The 17,979-nt window shown below is 38.6% G+C and overlaps 1 protein-coding gene across 3 annotated transcripts in view; it reads right to left on the bottom strand.

The window, feature by feature from the left end:
• Positions 1-5,576: 5,576 nt before the first annotated feature.
• larp4b (La ribonucleoprotein 4B) overlaps positions 5,577-17,979 on the bottom strand; it is a 63,003-nt gene continuing 50,600 nt past the window's right edge. For all 3 annotated transcript variants that reach the window (XM_084731571.1, XM_084731572.1, XM_084731573.1), the window contains 5 exons: positions 16,624-16,669; positions 16,171-16,341; positions 12,486-12,676; positions 10,946-11,057; positions 5,577-8,485 (listed from right to left, as the gene is read on the bottom strand). In XM_084731571.1, the coding sequence (XP_084587697.1) occupies positions 8,159-8,485; positions 10,946-11,057; positions 12,486-12,676; positions 16,171-16,341; positions 16,624-16,669 (847 nt within the window). In that variant the 3' untranslated portion in view covers positions 5,577-8,158. The remainder of the gene's footprint in view (positions 8,486-10,945; positions 11,058-12,485; positions 12,677-16,170; positions 16,342-16,623; positions 16,670-17,979) is intronic.

Below are 17,979 nucleotides of genomic sequence, written 5' to 3'. Positions count from 1 at the left end.
TTATTTGTACATTTATTTCTCAGGAGAGGAAGTCATGAAAGCTGAAGAACATGAACAAACAGATAAACCAGAAGGGAAAAAAGGTGAAGACACAACAACACTGAGCAGGTTTCAACGATTTTTTGGCTGAGTGTGATCTCTCGTCTGGTACCTGCAGCGACACTCGGGTGGGGGAATTCGAGCTCAACCTGCTGCAAAAACAACCAATCTGACATTTCACTTGATTCCCCAATAAGCATCTTAAAAGAAGAGACGCCTTTGTGTTGCCCAAATTTGTCGTCACCTTGCAAGTGGCTGCAGACGATCTCCCACCTCAAGTGTCGTGTGCCGTACAAGCTGAAGGTATGAATGTTTTGAGATGTGCTTCAAATGTGCTTCACTGTGCTCCGTTTTAATATCGTCCATGGGAGTCACACATCAGATCGTCTTGAAGCAAAAGCGTGTCAGAAGACAAAACTGTGACGTGTCCAGCAGCCATCGCTCTTTTTATCTGGCTAGTCGAGGTGCAGCTCGTAGTGAAGTGTAATGTCATAGAGGCGAAGTGACGCCCCTTCCAATGTGTTGCATGGGACCTTACTTTGCAAAAAACTTTAACAGTAGTCAATGGCGATAGACAGTCTTTTTTTAGGGTTGCAACTAAAGATGTTGATTATTTTCTCAACTAATTGATTAGTCGTTTGGTCCAGAAAATGGTGAAAAATGTCAATCAGGGTTTCCCAAAGCCCAAGGTGACGTCCTCAAATGTCTGTTTTATCTTGTTTTATTTTATTTAATACTGGATTAATAATTGGTTAATTGTTACAGCTTTAATTTTTTTGATCCCATTACAACTGTGCCACAAATTATACATATGATGTTTGTCAATTTAAAAGATAATTTTACAAGACAAGAGTGCTGAAATTTATCGTAGGTTTGGCATAGTATTTAGTTTCATTTGAAACCACTCTGTGAAGTAAGTCTCTCGTCGTGCACAATATACATTATCAACATCAACATCAGTGTTTGTCGCAATGTCATCTTCCCTGAAGTGTTTTATCCAGTGACTCTTGGTCATTTTATCAGCCAGAGAGAGAAAGAACAAACAAGATCTGTTGTTTGTGTGACTGCATCCCAGTACGAAAACGCACAGGCAGCTTCCCCAGCTTATGTTAGCTTTTGAAGGGAGAAAGTCATGAGGTCATTCACATGAACATGACGTGGGTGTATAATCTTTCTAATTATTTCTCTTCACAGTCTATTGCGACAGTTTTACAACAAACAGCGGCTTTCTTGGCTTGTAAAATAAAGTTCTAAATTGACAAACGTCACATGTGATTGGTGGCATAATTCAAACAGGTACAAAAGAAAATTTGTCTCTCATGATTGACTACATTTCATATGTTCTGAAGCTCGGTCTCATGGTAATCCAACAGAAGGGGCATGACTTCTCTCTATGCCAACATCAGTGTGCTGAGACATGATGGTTATACAGAAAGAAGTTCTGCCTAATTTCATGCTTTGCCTCGGTTTCTCTAGCTTTTGTTGTATTTTGTTGTTAACAGTTTCTTTTATCAGTTTGTCTGAAAAACTAAAACCAAGTTCCTGTGGTTTTCTATCAATAAGTGAAACAACAGCAGCTTTTGTTTAGTAAGATCCAACCCAAGAAAAAGCTTCCCGGCCAACAGACAAATTTGTTTCCAAACAAGGAGTAGACGTAATATGAAACAACAGTTACACCTAATCTAAACTGTTAGACTCAACCGGAACCAGAAAACAGAATACCAGTATCAGTTAGACATGTATATAATTTTGAGCAGGCTTCAGTCTCAGATACAAGGAAGAAACCAGGTGCAGAAGCCTCCACTGTACAGGACAGTGAAATCTTAACAGCATGTGTCGACAAAGATACACCCAAAATTTACTGGCATTCAACAACTTCATGTCCTATTGAGTGTTAACCATAGATACACTATTAGAGCTTCCATGTAGGAATGGACTTTCACCTCAAAACCTTCTTTTGTACTGACCAAATTGTGTCGGAGCATCAAAAACTGTCACCAAGAACTGCAAACTTGTGTCTGCTGTTCATCAAAAACCACAAAACCACAATTAACATTTTTGTTTGTGTACATATTAAACAAAAAAAGATGTGTTAATGAGCTTTAGAGGAGTTGAAAGCTTTCACACTGAGCTAGTGGTTCCTCTTTGTGTCCTGTGTTTGTGCTAAGCTAGGCTAAACACCCTGTTTCACAAGCTCCACACATGAGGGCATGGGGTGTTGATTTTTTTTTTTTTATTTCTGTTTCTGTACTGCAATTTCTTGTTACTTACTGGTCAACATAGTCAGAAACACTGATATATATATACAATCATATCTGTCTTACTCTAATGTGCAGAAAACTTTAAGTCACATGCATGGACCTGTTTCATCATGACTGCATCTGAACAGGAACTGAGACATTAGAAAACAGACAAAAGTAACTACTCCTTCAGTATCAACAGGCTCCAATTTTACCATCCAGCACAGTAAAAGATAATCAGTTATCTTTGAAAACTGACAGAAAACCTCACATTATTTCAGCCTTGCAGGAAAACTGATAAAAGAAACACATTATCGTGGAGAGGTTATTCTTAAAAAGAGGCAGAAGTTCAGCTTTCTATTGCCCTATTATTAACATTGTTTAACTTTAGATATTTTGGAGTCATGCTGTCCACCTCATGTGGACACAATGCAGTTTGATTATATACTGTTGAGTTGCATATGTATGAACATGTCATAATATATTGATGTGGAGTATTAGTGTCATGGCCCTGAAATTATTACAAATCTGTTGGAAAATATTCATATTTTAATGCCTTTTGCTGTAGCTTTTAAGTCACATCAATACATTTCCTTGGTATTATAACAGTAGTATTTAAAGATGTGAAGAATACCTGGCATTAGCGGCTACTGCTGTTGCACAGTGACGACTAAAAATCTGACATGTAGTGCTTTTTTTTTGCTTAACAGCTTCAGCATTCAAACGTCAAGATCCTTGTACTTAAAAAACAAAGTGAAAATGTCAAGAAAAAAAAAGAAGCCAGAGCTTTTAAAGAGGATGTTGGTGGACACGCAGCTTTGTGAGGTTCATTATTAAGATGCTTGTCAGTACCACAGGCTCTTTCCAATTAGTGCACAGTGAGGAGGGGGTGGGGCTAAGGATGCACCTGTACACCCAGGTGCAACCGACCACACAGGTACGAAAAATGGAATGAAAGACGACAAAGAAAAACAAAAAAAAAATTTACAATCAGACAACTTGCTCACCCTATAGAGTGGAGCAGAATTCAAACTCCGCACACCCAAACAAAAATCTTTAAAAAAGTTAAAGAAAAATATTTCCAAAAGCACAACATTAAGTTTTTTTTTTTTATATCCTACATCCAGCTCGATAGCAACATTAATAGTTCAACAAGATCAATATATTTTTATAATCATTTTAAGGTACCTCTTATATTTTCTGAGTATTTACAACTGTACAAGCAAAGCACACACTTCAAAGTGCACAAATTTAATACAGTATTGACTAGTTTTGCATTTACAAGGTCTATATTTTTCCCCCAACAAAACAACCTGAAACTATTAAACAAGAAACAAAAAGAACAATCCAAATGATTCTTTTTCGTACAGTTTACAAAATCAAAAAAAGGGAAAAGAAATAAAATGCTGCTAAATTTGTACTCTCTCTCTCTCTCTCTCGCTCTCGCTCTCTCTCTCTCTCTCTCGCTCTCTCAGTAAGACTTGTGACGTCTGGTACGACTAAATATTTTCCACGTGTCACGCTTCGTTAACATTTTGGGGATTTTTTTTTTGAAAAGAAACAAACTCTATGCTCGTCTTGTATAAAAGTTAAGGCAAAGTCATTTTTCAAGTTTAAATAAAATTCAAGTTTCTCAAACACTGGATGGATTTTTTTTTTTTTACATTTTGCGTATATATAGAGACGCATCGAAGTCTCTATTTTTTTTTTCTTCTGCGTAAAAAGAAAACTTAACGATATTTCTCATGGAATAAACAGCATTGGTTTATATAAATAAGTGGATATGGTGCATTTTCTCTTTTACCATTTCCACCAATGAGAAAAAAAGAAAAAAAAAACAATCAAACCATCCAAGTGCATCTCAGTCCTTCAAAAAAAAATCCCAAAAATATATATATCTATATATATTTTTAGCAAACTCAAGATTTAGCGTCCAAATCAAAAGCAGCTATGAGCAGGAGTACAGGCTTTTTAATGAAGCTTTCCCCTCTCCAGATGGGCTCCTGTTTTCTCTTAGTGGGATTACCCAGAATGCTTCTTGTTGCAGGAAGACTTTGGCGAGACATGCAAGGTCCCACGGCATGTAGGTTAGTGGCCCCCCCGCCCCAAACAGATACTGTGTATAGTACAGTGTTTTGTTTTTTTTGTTTTTTTGTTTGTTTGTTTGTTTGTTTTTTTAGGGTGTTTTGCATCTGAGGTGACAACTGTAAAAGATTAACCCGAGCACACGACTGATGAGCAGGGAAGAAAACCCAAAAAACTCACTTCTGACAGTTTTATTGCTCGCCTGTCATTTTAAGACTTGCACATCAATAACTCCTATTTCGCCAGCCAATTACATCTTAAGAATACAGTAAAACATTCCAAGACTTGGTTGGTTATCTGCCAAAGTGGCTGCTACAGTAGACAGATGTCCCAACCAAAACTTCAATTTAACAAAATCTCATCCCTGCAGCTCAATTCTTGCTACTTAACTCTGATGAAGGAATGAGAGTTGTTCACCAACTCCCCGACAAACAGCTTCCATCCCAAATGGTGCTTGATATAAGGAATAATTCAGATTATTTGAAGTGGGGTTGTACAAGGAGTCAGTGTATTACCTACAGAACATGGCCGACATGGCCCAAGTTTGGACAAGGAGAGAGGAGCACAAGCATGGATGCTTAGCAATTTATTGCTGTTGACAGGCTCAGCAAAAGCACGTATTTTAACAGCAAACATATTTTAACTACCTAAAAATTGTATCAGTTTAAGTGTGGGCAACTTTTAAAATATTTTCACCACTACTACTAGCCTTTTCTGAGAGGAAACCTCCATTATATAAGCCAAACATTGCTTTGTCCAAAACAACCAGACTTCATTGGCAAAATCATTAATTTTACCTCACAAAACACAGGAGTTGCTGGTCAACAGCTGCTTTAATTGGTTAGTTAGTGTTATTGTGTGACTTTTATGTTTTAAAATGTTAGTGCAGATTTGCCCAAGTCACACAGTAACACACACAAACTAACCAATAAAAGGAGCAGTAGACCAGCGACTCCCGTGTTCCGCAAGCAAAAATGACTGATTTTGCCAATGGGGTTTGGTTGGTTTCAAGAGAGTGATATTTGTCTCATATAATGACTGTTTCCAGTCAGAAAAAACTTAAACTTAGATCGACTCTTTTAGGTATCTAAAATATGTTCAGCTGTTGGCCCTGTCTGCTTCCTACACTTGTACACCTGCTGCTTCTCCAAACCGGGGACACGTCAACCATCATCTACTCTAGGTAATACACTACCTATGGATAAATACATACAACACCACTTCAAATATTCAAAAGTATCCCTTCAAGTCCAACTGAGCCTGAATTTGTGTGGTTGCTAACAGAGTCTTCATCCTGAGCCACATTCTGTAGACTCAGGGTGAGTAAAGGATGTTTTCCTTTACTCTGTGCTTTAAATTAACTCCCATCAGGTGCAATTTATCCCAGGGACACAGGAGTGAAGCAGTAAGTGTGCTTTGGTCAATCTTTTCCAATGTGTTTTAGAGAAAAGTGTGCAAACTCAAACTAGAGGAAACTGACGAAGGAGCGTATAGACAGAAAAACACAAAAACTCTTGTTGTTAAGACTCAATGCTAAGGAAAAAGCGCAAGCTGAATGTCTTCACCTCAAGGATGGATTTCACATGACAGTTTCAGACTTTCCTGACTGCACTCCTGCTGTAAACCCACCTGTTCTTTGTCTGCCTGTTAACGGTTAAACATCTATATTTTTAAAGGATGTTTGGTTCAACACTGCTCACATGAGCCACAACAGGACTCCCAGCAAAATCTCTTTCACACTCAAACATGGCAAACTACATTCCCAAGAAACCCACTCAATATTAACCTCCGTCGGTTTAGTTTTAGTAAAATATTCTAGGTCTATTCAACCATCTCACTTTCCGTATTCATCACTTTTTACAAGCACTCAGAACCAGAGGCCAAAATCCAAACCACTGCATGCCTTTAAGAGCACCAACTCCTTCAGCAAACAATAAAAAACATATTAGCATCCGTTAACAAGCTGTCAAAAATATAAAGAGTAAAGTCATGTGATGCTGCCCAAGCGTCTGCCCTTCACTACAGTGTGTTCAACAAAAACAAAAAACTTCAGCGATTGTGTTGACACAGATGGTGTTGCAGGGTGGATAACGTTCACAGATTCTTTTTTTTTTCTCTCCTTGACTTTAAGGATCAATTCCCTTTTTTTTTTCATTTTAGGTAGGATGATCAAACATTGGCTCTCTGAGTCCAAGAAGACACTTACAGTGCAAATAAAGTTCTGCAGATGTAAATCTACTTTTTCTACATAGTATCAGTATCAGATGAGATGTAGTAACAGATTCCGGGATTCGACAGCTAGCACCATATCTAGGAGAAGGAACTAGAAAATGCCACTGATAGAACAAGAAACATCTGTATCTGTACCAAAACTCCATACTGAGCTCTGAACTTGTGCCCTTTTTGGTGCATTTTTGGCCTTTTTTTGTCCCCTGAAGAGTCACCTTTTCTCAGCAGATGTTCGAAACAAGAACACCTTGTAACTGAGGTGGGATCACCAAGCATCTGAAGGGTAGCTAGTGTTAATCTCAGCTAACCAGTGTTTCTTCACCTCAGCAGCTGTCTTACCATCACAACCGGATTTTAAACTTGCCAACCGAAAACTCGCCGGCATCTTCCTTTGACATCATGTGCCTGCTGATCCGTTTATTCCACAGTTTTTAAATAGGAAATGAGACGAGAGGAGAGTGCTGCAGCTGAGAAAGCTTCCCAAGTTTTCCCAAAAATACAATGCCAAGAAAACTGAGCTTCCCCTGACTCATTATATGTGCAAGCAAGTGAAAAACCTCAACCTACTCCCAGACATTTTCAACAGACAAATAAATTTTTTGCCAACAACAACAGGTGCCTCAATGCCTAATTTAGCAAAGTTCAGGTTGCAGATATCGCCATGCCCTTCCTGTCTGACGCTGATCTCATCTCGGCTATGAAATGGGCAATATAGCTAGCTTGTTAGCAGTGTTAGCAAACAGTAAAAACAACCAAACAGCAGAGGGAAGTGATTCTTTACAGAGAAAATGATCAGAGGAAGAAAACACTGAGGCGACCACAGCAACAATTACCAGCAGTATCTGTACCGATAGTCAAACAAAGCTGAGCTGCTGAAAAAAAAAAACTTTATCAACAAAGTGTAAATAAATCTGCAAAAAGAAAAATTCACTTTGAGGTGACGTAAACCAAAGGATCTGAGTCTTGCTGTGAGATGTTGATGTCAAGTCTTGCATATGGATGTGAATATGTATAAAAAAAACATCTACTAATTATGACCCATAATTAAGCTACATAAAGTTGCACAACAGTGCTACTCAACATGCAAACAAACCCCTCACTATAAGAGCCAAACAAGGTGGAGTCTGTTGTATGCACTCTGTCCCATCATCCACTGGGGTGGCTTCAAACAATGCCCTGCTGCTTTACACACAAGACTAATTTAATCCCAAAGGCCATTTGGACAGAATGAATAAATTTCAGTGTCATCTGTGCCGACTTTTTGGATGACACAACTATGTAATGCAAAAAGAGAAAAGGAAAAATAAAACAGAAAATAAAAATAAAAATAACAAAAACAAATAAATAGAATAAAAAGAATGAAACGGTGCTCTACATGCACAGTAAAGTGCTTTTTGTCTGCAAGCCCTGATCCAGAAAAGAAGGCGTCCTCTATGCTTGTTTGTGACTGGTGATTCTGGGATAGAAGTATTGAGTAGCCCTGACTTATATTTCCTTTTTTTTAAACGCATCTGTGGAGCATAGTGGGGAAGGGTGGAGGACACACAGAGGGGCGGGGAGTCACCCTACTGCGGGGACTTGGGCGGGGTGTGGTGGGGATCTTTGCTGGGGGTTTTCCCTGGGTGTGGGGGCGGGGAGGCCCACCGCCCGGGTGGCCTTCGGGCATCCCTCGGGGGTCTACCCGGGGCGGCCGAGCCGGGTTTGGAGGAGGGGGTGTATGTCTCTCTGGCCTTGGCCTCCCCTGCTGGGATGGAGGCATCGGGGCACTTCCTCTCCTCGCCTGCTGGGGCAGTGCAGGCTGGCTTGGCTTCCTTGGGGGTCAGTGGTTGCTGTAATGTCGGGGCATCCTTCACCCGCTGGCAGATCTCAGCGTAGGAGGGCTTCCTCAGCTCCTGACAGGAAGACAACAACAGGGTCAGTACATATTCTGAACAACACCTGTACCTGCACAATACACCTCAACTGACCACAACACATTTATCATCAATGTTCTCCCCTCTGCACACCAGGTTAAGGCACGGTGAATATTTTTAATATGATTCATGATGATACAATAAGAAAACAGAGACTTGTCTACCACTTAGTCTTGTCAAAAATATCAATTCTGAATATTTGAAATGCTTTCAATACTCATTTTCCACAGTACTGATTCCCAGTAACAGCTACGCTCTCTCACTCTGTTCTCTCCAGTGGTGAGTTGACAGACAAACTGCTGTAGTGTCCACACAGCCCTTCCTACTGTGACTAGGGTTGGAAGTAAATTGATTGCTGTGTGCTTAACACACAGTGCTATTAACATTATTTAATTTCTAATAAGTTAATTCAATTAGTTATTTTTAATTGCCTGATGTAAAGAGAAAAAAACCCCAAATGTTTCTAAAATGGTTGGGATAAACATATGTATATGTTATATCCTTGTTGTATTTATCTTTTGATAAATATATACAATTTTATGTCCTAAATGTTGTGTAAAGTTCTCACTGTGGTAACGAAAATGGTAAAGAATATCAATATTTCTGACAACACTACTCCTAGTATAGACATTGCAAAGTGTGAGGCTGACACCTTGTGGACAGTTGGTCTACAATCTCTTATCCAACCAAATTTTGTAAGGAGAGAAGCATTTCTTAATGTATTGTTGTTAGGGGGCAGGATGTATGCAGGCCTGATGTATTTTATTTTATATAAGGAATCCGTTGTGACCCCATACCGCTGGTGTGTGCATAATGTGCATGTGTGCGTGTTGTTGCCTCCTTTTTCGGCCACTCAGTGCACTGTGGTTGATTTAATTAAATCAAGTATCTACAGAAAACACGCAGATTATCCCCCACTCCCCTCGATCAATAAATTGACTGAAGTGTGCAAAGAATTTCAGTCGACCAAGCTTTTCTTTGGTTGACTCCGGTAAAGTGACCACTTCTAGAATTGTCAAGATACCAGAACTCTAAACAATACTAGTTAGGAATGTTATCAATCAATCATTAGTTGATTGAATGCTGTTAAAAATGATTTACTGACAATGTATGTTTTGTGTAGTATTTCTCTGGAGCTCAGTTTGGTTTGATTTGCTGTGGTCTTGTTGAGTAAGAACAGCTGTACAAGATCAGCAGTTCTGAGTGAGAGCCTTATTGTTTTATTATTGTTTGTTACATAAATTCATGTTTCACATAACTGTTTAAATAAAAGTTAAACTGAGAGAAAGACCTGCATTTTGATCAGATTATTTATGATCAATTGATTATTAATTGTTACTGTGTTCACTTTTTGGTCAAGGAAACTGCACAAAATTTGCAACTCTAATATAAATATTAAAAAAGGATACCCGATCATCTCTTTCTATAGGATGACTAAAAGGGAAAAAGTCCTTGGCACACAAAACTCTTTTTTGTAAAATCAGCAACATGCTACCGTGCTGGTACAGAAAAATCACTGTATTGTATGATTTTACAGCAAGCCAAATTTCAGACAGGACAATAAAGACCGAGCTGAACAGAGGTCTTTAGATCGTTTAAACCACATGGTATTGAAAAAATATTTAAGTATTGACACTTTCAACAACTCAAATTTCTTCAGTGTTTTAGTTCCTGCATATCCTGATTAAAGGGTCACTGTTTGGTGTGAGTTCAGTACAGAGGTGAAAAACAAAACAATCCAACTCAATGCATAGGGATCTGTTTCTTTTCATCTTGTTGATGTTCTCACCAAACTAAATACATGACTTTGTCTGCAAAACAACTTGTTCCTGAAACATTTGGGATTCAGAGGATTAACCTGAGAGCAGTGATAGAAGTGATTGTATTTATTTGCTGCATCTTGGACCACATTTCACCTCATCTTACAAGCCCTTCGGGGATTTCTGCTCACACCTACATGTTTGTAGTCTCAGTCTTTTTATCATAGTGTTTCATCAGCCACAGGTTTTAACATTTTGTTCATATTTTACTGCAATGCTACAAAAAATTAAAGCTGAGGAGAAATTCACAAGTACTGAATCAAAAGTTTGTCTTTTGCAGAAACCTTTTGTTGATCTATGAGAAAGTGAGACGTGCAAACCTCAGATAAGAAAAAAAAATTCCTTACAGTTATTGCAGTAAATCTTTAAAACTGATACTTGCATCGGTTTTAAAAGCACACAATATTTTCCCCTAGGAGGTGTAAGATATGTGCTTATCTGCAATCAAAATCAATATGAGGCAGTGCAGAATAAATGCATGATTAATTTACCCCCTTTTGTTCATGCTGAGATTGATCTGTCTGTGATTGAGATGCCTGAGAGGTGGTTATTAAAAAGAATACAGGTGAAGAAAGAAAAAACAGGAAAAGAGAAGAAAAGAGAAGAAATCAATACTGACTGTGGCAGCACCGTTGACTTGAACTGATTTACTTGCAGTGGACAGAGTGCCAGGAACACGTTCCACTGACAACAGCACCTCCTTCGGCTTCACCTCCGTCACCTTCACCTCCCTGAAATAAACACCAACAGGAGGCCAAATGAAATAGGTTGTGAAAGGGTAGTGACATCTAACAGTAACTTATCGTGAGCAGCCAGACTGACTCGTGTGAATTACATGATCACAATAACAGCATTTAGGAAGTCTGTCAGTCAGAGTCAAAATGTGAGAGGAAGTCCATTCTTTGCACAGGCGAAAGATAAAAGTCTTGAAATTGCTGCCGTTGCTACGTCATATCTTGATGTGCTGACTCACATAAACCTGCAATGACACATCTTGATGATTTTTCCTGCTACATTATTGTACACAGAGAAACACAGGAAAATAACATGAAAAGGAGATTTGCCCCATCTGCAGGTGCTATTTAGATATCTATAGTATTATTGAAATAGCACCGGTGATGAGTATTATCCATAACAACATACATCCCTGATTCCAAAAAAGTGGGTTAGGGTTAAATAGTGAAAGGTAGATATTGAAGTTTTTTTGCCTCATTTAATACACCTCTATATGGGCACCATTAGTTGCACAAAGCACATCAAGACAGTACTCGATTTCTTGCCATGTTCGCTGTAGCACAGCCTCATCAATGGTGGCAATGGCATCAGTGATCTTTGTGGACACCCTGTAGTATTATCCTTTGTTACATGTTAGGTTTTTAATGCAGTGCTGCCTGAGCATCAGAGGCACAGGCATTCAGTGGTGGTTTTCAGCCTTGTTGCTAACATGCAGAGATTTCTCTGCATTCTCTGAATTTTTTAATGACATTATGGATTGTAGATGGTGAAATCCCTAAAGCCTTTGCAGTTTTATGTTGAGAAACATTGTTCTTCAACTATTTGCCCACACAGGTGAACGACTGAGCCTTTCAGTCTTTAGTTTCTACTGTTCCAACTTTTTTGAAATTGCAGGCATCAAATTCAGATTGTATATTTACAAAAAAACACAAGTAAGTTTGTAAGTTTGAACACTGTCTTTGTACTGTTTTCAGCTCAACAAAGCTCAGCAAATCATCATTCTGTTTTTATTTACATTTTTACATTTTACAGAGTGCCACAGAGGAAAAAGGAGCAGAAAGCAGGTAATCAAAATCATGTAATAAGCTGTTTGAAGTCAAGTGATGAAAGGCCCTGATTTTCTTAACATTGGCTCAAACTTCAACTCAGAGTGGGAAACTGTTTGAGGTACAGCCCTCTCTCATCTCCAGTTTTACTATTAGTTTTCATGTGTATCCGTAAAAGTAATTGCTACTACACTTGTCTGGAAAAACAACTGGCTTGTATTTTGGCAGCCTCTTTATTCAGTAAGACTGTACTGTAGAGTGCTACTCTTGCTACTGCCAATATTCTCATTCCCATATCAACAACAGTTGGTAGAAATGTACTTACAGACCCTGAGATAAATCTCAAAACACATTCAGCACTGTCAGTGTGGTTCTTACGCTGCTGAGAGGGAAGGAGCAGGACTGTGCGGTGGACCGGCAGCTGGGGTCAGTGTCGGGACTGAGGCTGGGGTCGGGGTGGTTGGCGACGGCTGGAAGCTTGTGGGCATCGGGGAGGTGGAGGACCGAAGGGGCTCTTTGGGGCCCGCTGGAGAGAGCGCTCCTCCAGTACTGGAATCAGCACTTACATTCTGCAATGAAAACACACAAAGAGGAAGAGATTTAAAGTCAGCCATTAAAGTTATTCCTTTTTCCCTTTTTAGTGATAGTGTATTTGATAAATTTATGGCCTTTATGTTATATTATAACCTTGAAACTGCTTGTAGTTGCACTAGATGATGACTTCATTTTCGACACATGGTTAACTCTTCAGGAAATAAGAAACAAAGCGTTGTATTTAGATAATGTCCAGTGTACTCTTGTTGGAACTAAACTAAAACTAAGTCAACATTTTCTGCCAAAATTAACAATGGATCACTTGTTTCCTCTTGGCTTCATAATACATCCATGATGGCTGTACACAGAGCTGATGCAACCTTCATCACATTACTACACAAAACTAACAGAAATGCCTGATCCCCATCCCATTTCTACATTGTGTTTCACTGTTTGAGGTTCAACTGACGCTTTGTTAATTACATCATCTTGTTGTGTCCTCTCCTACAATGGAATAATGGTTTTCCAAATGGAGGACTGGTGCCACCTACTGGTTATCTTAATAATCCAACTCCTAATAATCACATATTAGTAGTGGATGGAAACAAGGATTCATTCGCATTTTCTTGGGCTGATTAATTCTAAATTCTGTTAAAATTTGCAATACATTTTGATGGGAACGCAGCTGTAGACAGAAGTTCAACTCTATATATGCTGACACACATTTATAAGCATGTGGGACGTAATGCAGATTTACGGTGTAGCAGGCACGTGCAGAGGGGGGGGCGGAGGGTGCTGGAGCACCTGCCCCTTTGCCCCTTGATGCCCAAAGTGCCCTTTTGTCAAAGTGTTTTTTTGTTTTTTTGTTTGTTTTTTGTAAGTGTGTGTGTGTGTGTGAAAGTCTGTCTGTGTGGCCCAAAATAATAAATAAAACAAAATAATAATAATTCAGATTTACCCTTGGTCGGTCACATGATCCACGCAGACATGCCCTCACTGCCCTGACGTGGCCAGATGTGCCCTGTAGCTAAGCGCTGCTAAGCAACGGATCGCAGTTGATCCGTGTCCCGTACGGATCGCCCTCTACGGTTCGGCATGCATGTGATCCGCGGACCACATGTGAGCATCATAGTTTTACTGTCACTGTTACTTTTGTATAAGTAAACAGATAGAAACAGATCATCAAACTGTGATGTTGATTGAAACTTTGGTGATATCAGCTGTCTTAACTTCTACACAGCTCCTCTCTGCTCACCGGTGCAGCTCTGTCTCACCCCGTCTGTAACGCAGTGTGTCTGCTGATTGATCATGACTTCTAACCAATCAGATGTGCTGTGCTGTAGGCGGGACATTGAGCCAGACTACAGAGCGTAGTTGTGTATTATACTGTACAGTGTATAATGATCTGATATATGTGTAGTATATACATAGTACAGCACTGTTTAAGTTTGAAGTTTTTAATATTATTACCATTATAATTACTATTATCATTATTATTACATTACATAACTATGGTGATAATTACAGACAGACAAAGATCAAAGACAAGTGCATTTTTAAAATAATTTAACCCTAATCCCACCACTTTTTTCTTTTTTGCTGATCTGAAAAATTATCCGATCCGATACTCAAAACCGTGATACGATCCGTGAGCATCTTGTGTGTGTGTGTCTGACTCTGCACACACCTCTCATAAGTTATACCCGCTAGTTAACCACACACAGCGTGCTGAGAGAAAAAAGTCAGGCTTCATTTTGTTTCTATATGTTTCTTTTGTCATGAGCAAAGTGCATTAGAGAGATGTATCATTTGACTGTCAAGTTAGTTGCAGTGTTTTTCCTCTGTTTCTAGAGGCAATGAGGCATAGGCTGTTATTGCACTAAAACTATGCAATGTACATGCATATTCACATAATTTTGGACTATTACAGTATAAATACAACAACAATAACAATAATAATTAGAAGAATTTGAAGTGTGATTTTCTCAACCTCTCATTTAAACATATCAGTACTTGTTTATAACATTTGTATATATACACACAAATTCAATATAATATGCATAAATATAAAATATATAACTTTTATAACTTTGCTGTCTTGCACAAACTGGATAGTCAAACTGAATAAAAGCACAAATACATTTAAATACATGATTTCTATATAATTTAATTATTTTTTACTTTATTATTAGCACTACGAATAATAAAGGGCAGATTATGAATCAGCACCATGGAGCAAATTTGTGGCCCCCTTTTAAATTTGAGCACCTGCCCCTCCAAAGGTCTCTGCACGGCCCTGCGGTGTAGAGGTCCAGGGATTCTCCTAGCTTGATGCCAACTATTGGGTACAACTTGTCTTCAGTGTGGTGTCAGACCTCAAGTCCAGTAGAGAGTTGTTTTTTTTCAGCACATGATTATGACTGATTGGGCTGTTGTATGAGATTTTACAGTTTGTCAGATAAATATTTGACCAAATTTGTTGTCTGTGAAATTTGGGTAGTTAAAGAATCCCACTCTGTAAATGAGCTGTAAAAGATATAGAAGTAAAGACATACACTTTTTAAAGCTACCCCGTGTAGAATTAGGGCTGTTCAGGTATGGAATTTTTCTTACCATGGTAACAAAGCAACATATTCCTGCTAGATGGCATTTATGACGACTGCCTTAATAACCACTTTTATTGGACTTAACTGAAACATACTGTCATGAACGTAGTGTAGCTCCTTTAAGGAATAGGGCAATGAGTATGTGTGCGCAGTGTGCAAATGAAGGAGAACGAGTGGCAGAGTGACAGCACTGCTTATAGCGGAGCAGAAACTTAAACTCAGCTGAAAGTTGTAGGTCTGGCAATAAATGCACTGTGCAGGTTTCAGTGTGTCAGTTAAATGCTGCCGTTTCCCAAACTGTTGGAAAAGTGACAGGATTAGCCGTGATGTAAGCTGAGAAAGGCTAAGCTAACCTTGCACTTTTACATTGAACACTGAATTTTACATTGAATGTCTTCTGTGATTACTTATCCATTTTTCTATCATGAAGACAGTTGATGTTGTTAGCCACCAACTGGCAAACTCAAGATACCTTGGATTAAGTCTGTTGACCAATCAGAGACTGTGTTCCTGACTTGTGTGAGACAGCGTGGATCCTTAGGTGTATTACTAGATCAGTGCACTGATCTCAAAATGAAACTAACCCTTCAAAATGAAATTTGTGGTGATGATGGTAATGGTGGGGATCACAAGATCATGCTAATCGTCACAGCCCTATTTCTGACTACAGCTCCATGATAGTATTATCAAACCAATTGCGACAGATGCCAGTTTGTAACCTGACCTTCACCACAAAAAGTACAAAAATGCAGAAATTTAGTATAGGTGTTGATGATATGAGGGAGATCATTTCTTTCAAATAACAGCAATAAGCTGACAGCAGAGGGCTGAATGATGCATGATTTTTAATCCTCACAGCATGCAACATATGAACAACACAAAGAAACCCAGTGAGTTAGCTCAGTTTTAGCATCAGTCCTTACCCTTTCCTTTGTGGTTCCAACAACTACGCTGCTAGCCAGCCGATTGTCGAACACATCGTCAGTCTTGAGCTGGCCGGCTGCACCGGGCAGGGGAGGAAAGCTGGAAAGGCCCAGCTCAAAGCTCGGAGATGGGGGTTTGGGAGGAGGCGGCGGCGACTGTGGCGTCACTCTCTACATGACAGCAATAAACACAGAGTCAGGACAAAACTTAGCACAGGAGGGAAAATAAACAACCTCAAAACACAAAGTGAAATTAGTCAAATTACAGCAATCATCAAAATCATACGACTTGTACACAGTTATTTTAGAGGTGATGTTTTATCCATCTTTCATTATTCCCTTTATATTAGTCTACACATAAAAAAAGAAAAGCTATATTCACACCCAAACTATGTAATTTTTGTGAGTACAGCTACATTAAACTGACAAAGAGGACACCAAAAAAATACTTACTGTAAACTTTTCATCCCTCTTTTTCCTAGAAGCAGAAACATTTTTCCTTTAAGAAAAAGAACACTTCAATTTACAAACATCCATTCTAACTGAAACAATAACTTAACCTTGCACACAGTACAAAAGCAAATCATTTTTACACCATATTAATCATATTGATTATAACTGATATCCTTTGATTGAACAGCCAGCACTTAACGGTTTATATCTCAGACCATCTAAGCTAGGTCTCACGTCTACTATTACAACACAGATGAGGTAATTCTAAAAGAAAAGACTGTCTGAGCAACTTTCTGCCCTTCTTTCATTCATACTATAATAAAATTGCATGTGGATCAAACAGGAGTTACTATGCATCTTACAGCTGTGGGTTGCATGCTACATCATGTCTGTGTGCTTTTATTCCTGTACGTAGTAATTAAATTGTTTAAGCTCAACTTTCTGTAATTTTACTGATTTGAAATTGAGTTCAGAGCTTGAAATTAACTTTTAATTTTGTTAACTTTTACTTCTTTATTTACTTTTAAACTGATGAGTCTACAGCTTGAGATTAACTTTTTGACTGAATGTCCCCAAATTTTACTTTCAACTGTCCCAGAATCACAAACTATAATTGCATTATAAACTATGCAGTTTAACTTGCATCACTTCAATGACTTAGTCTGGTTCACCACGAAATTTTTCCCTGCACTTTAGATTAATAAAAAATTTAAATCCCATTAGGTGTTTGGCCACAATCAGTTTTCAGTATTCTCTAAGTCATTGATTGAGTTACTGTTTGATCAATAAATGCATCACCGCAAACTGCAGTGCAATACAAATCCGTTTCTGATCGGTATATATTGATAGAAATAATACAAATAGTAGAAAATCCATGATCCATAAACATAATTTCATTTACAAAAGGTTCTCTACGGCCCCAGAATTGTCACAGACACTGTATTTGTGTGTCCCAGGTGCAATTTCTATTGTCCCTGTGATAATGGGACATCCCAGATGACTGATGCTCGTGGTAGCTTTTGAACTGTTTTTAAACACATAAAAGACATTTCCACAACTGCTCCAGGTACTTTGTCTGTTGATTTATCTCAAAATTATTTTTTTTCCAATGCATACCTGTATTCAAACTTGCACTTTCTGCATACTTGCTCTTTCAGGCATACTTATAATCAGCCCAATTTAAAAATGAAGCTGGTTGTCATTACTACAAGTGAAGCCTTTTACCATTTAAAAAAAATGGGAACTGACAATGGGAACTCTGACAGCATGTTTAGTAGGGATGCTCCTAATGACCAGCTTCCCTGCTGATTAAACAGAAATTTAAATAAAGACTTGTCAAGTAGTCTAAAAGTAAGA

Source organism: Lutjanus erythropterus, chromosome 12, assembly GCF_056507025.1.
Source record: "Lutjanus erythropterus isolate fLutEry1 chromosome 12, fLutEry1.hap2, whole genome shotgun sequence".
Taxonomy (NCBI): Eukaryota; Metazoa; Chordata; class Actinopteri; order Lutjaniformes; family Lutjanidae; genus Lutjanus; species Lutjanus erythropterus.
This window is presented reverse-complemented; position numbering and strand designations above follow the sequence as displayed.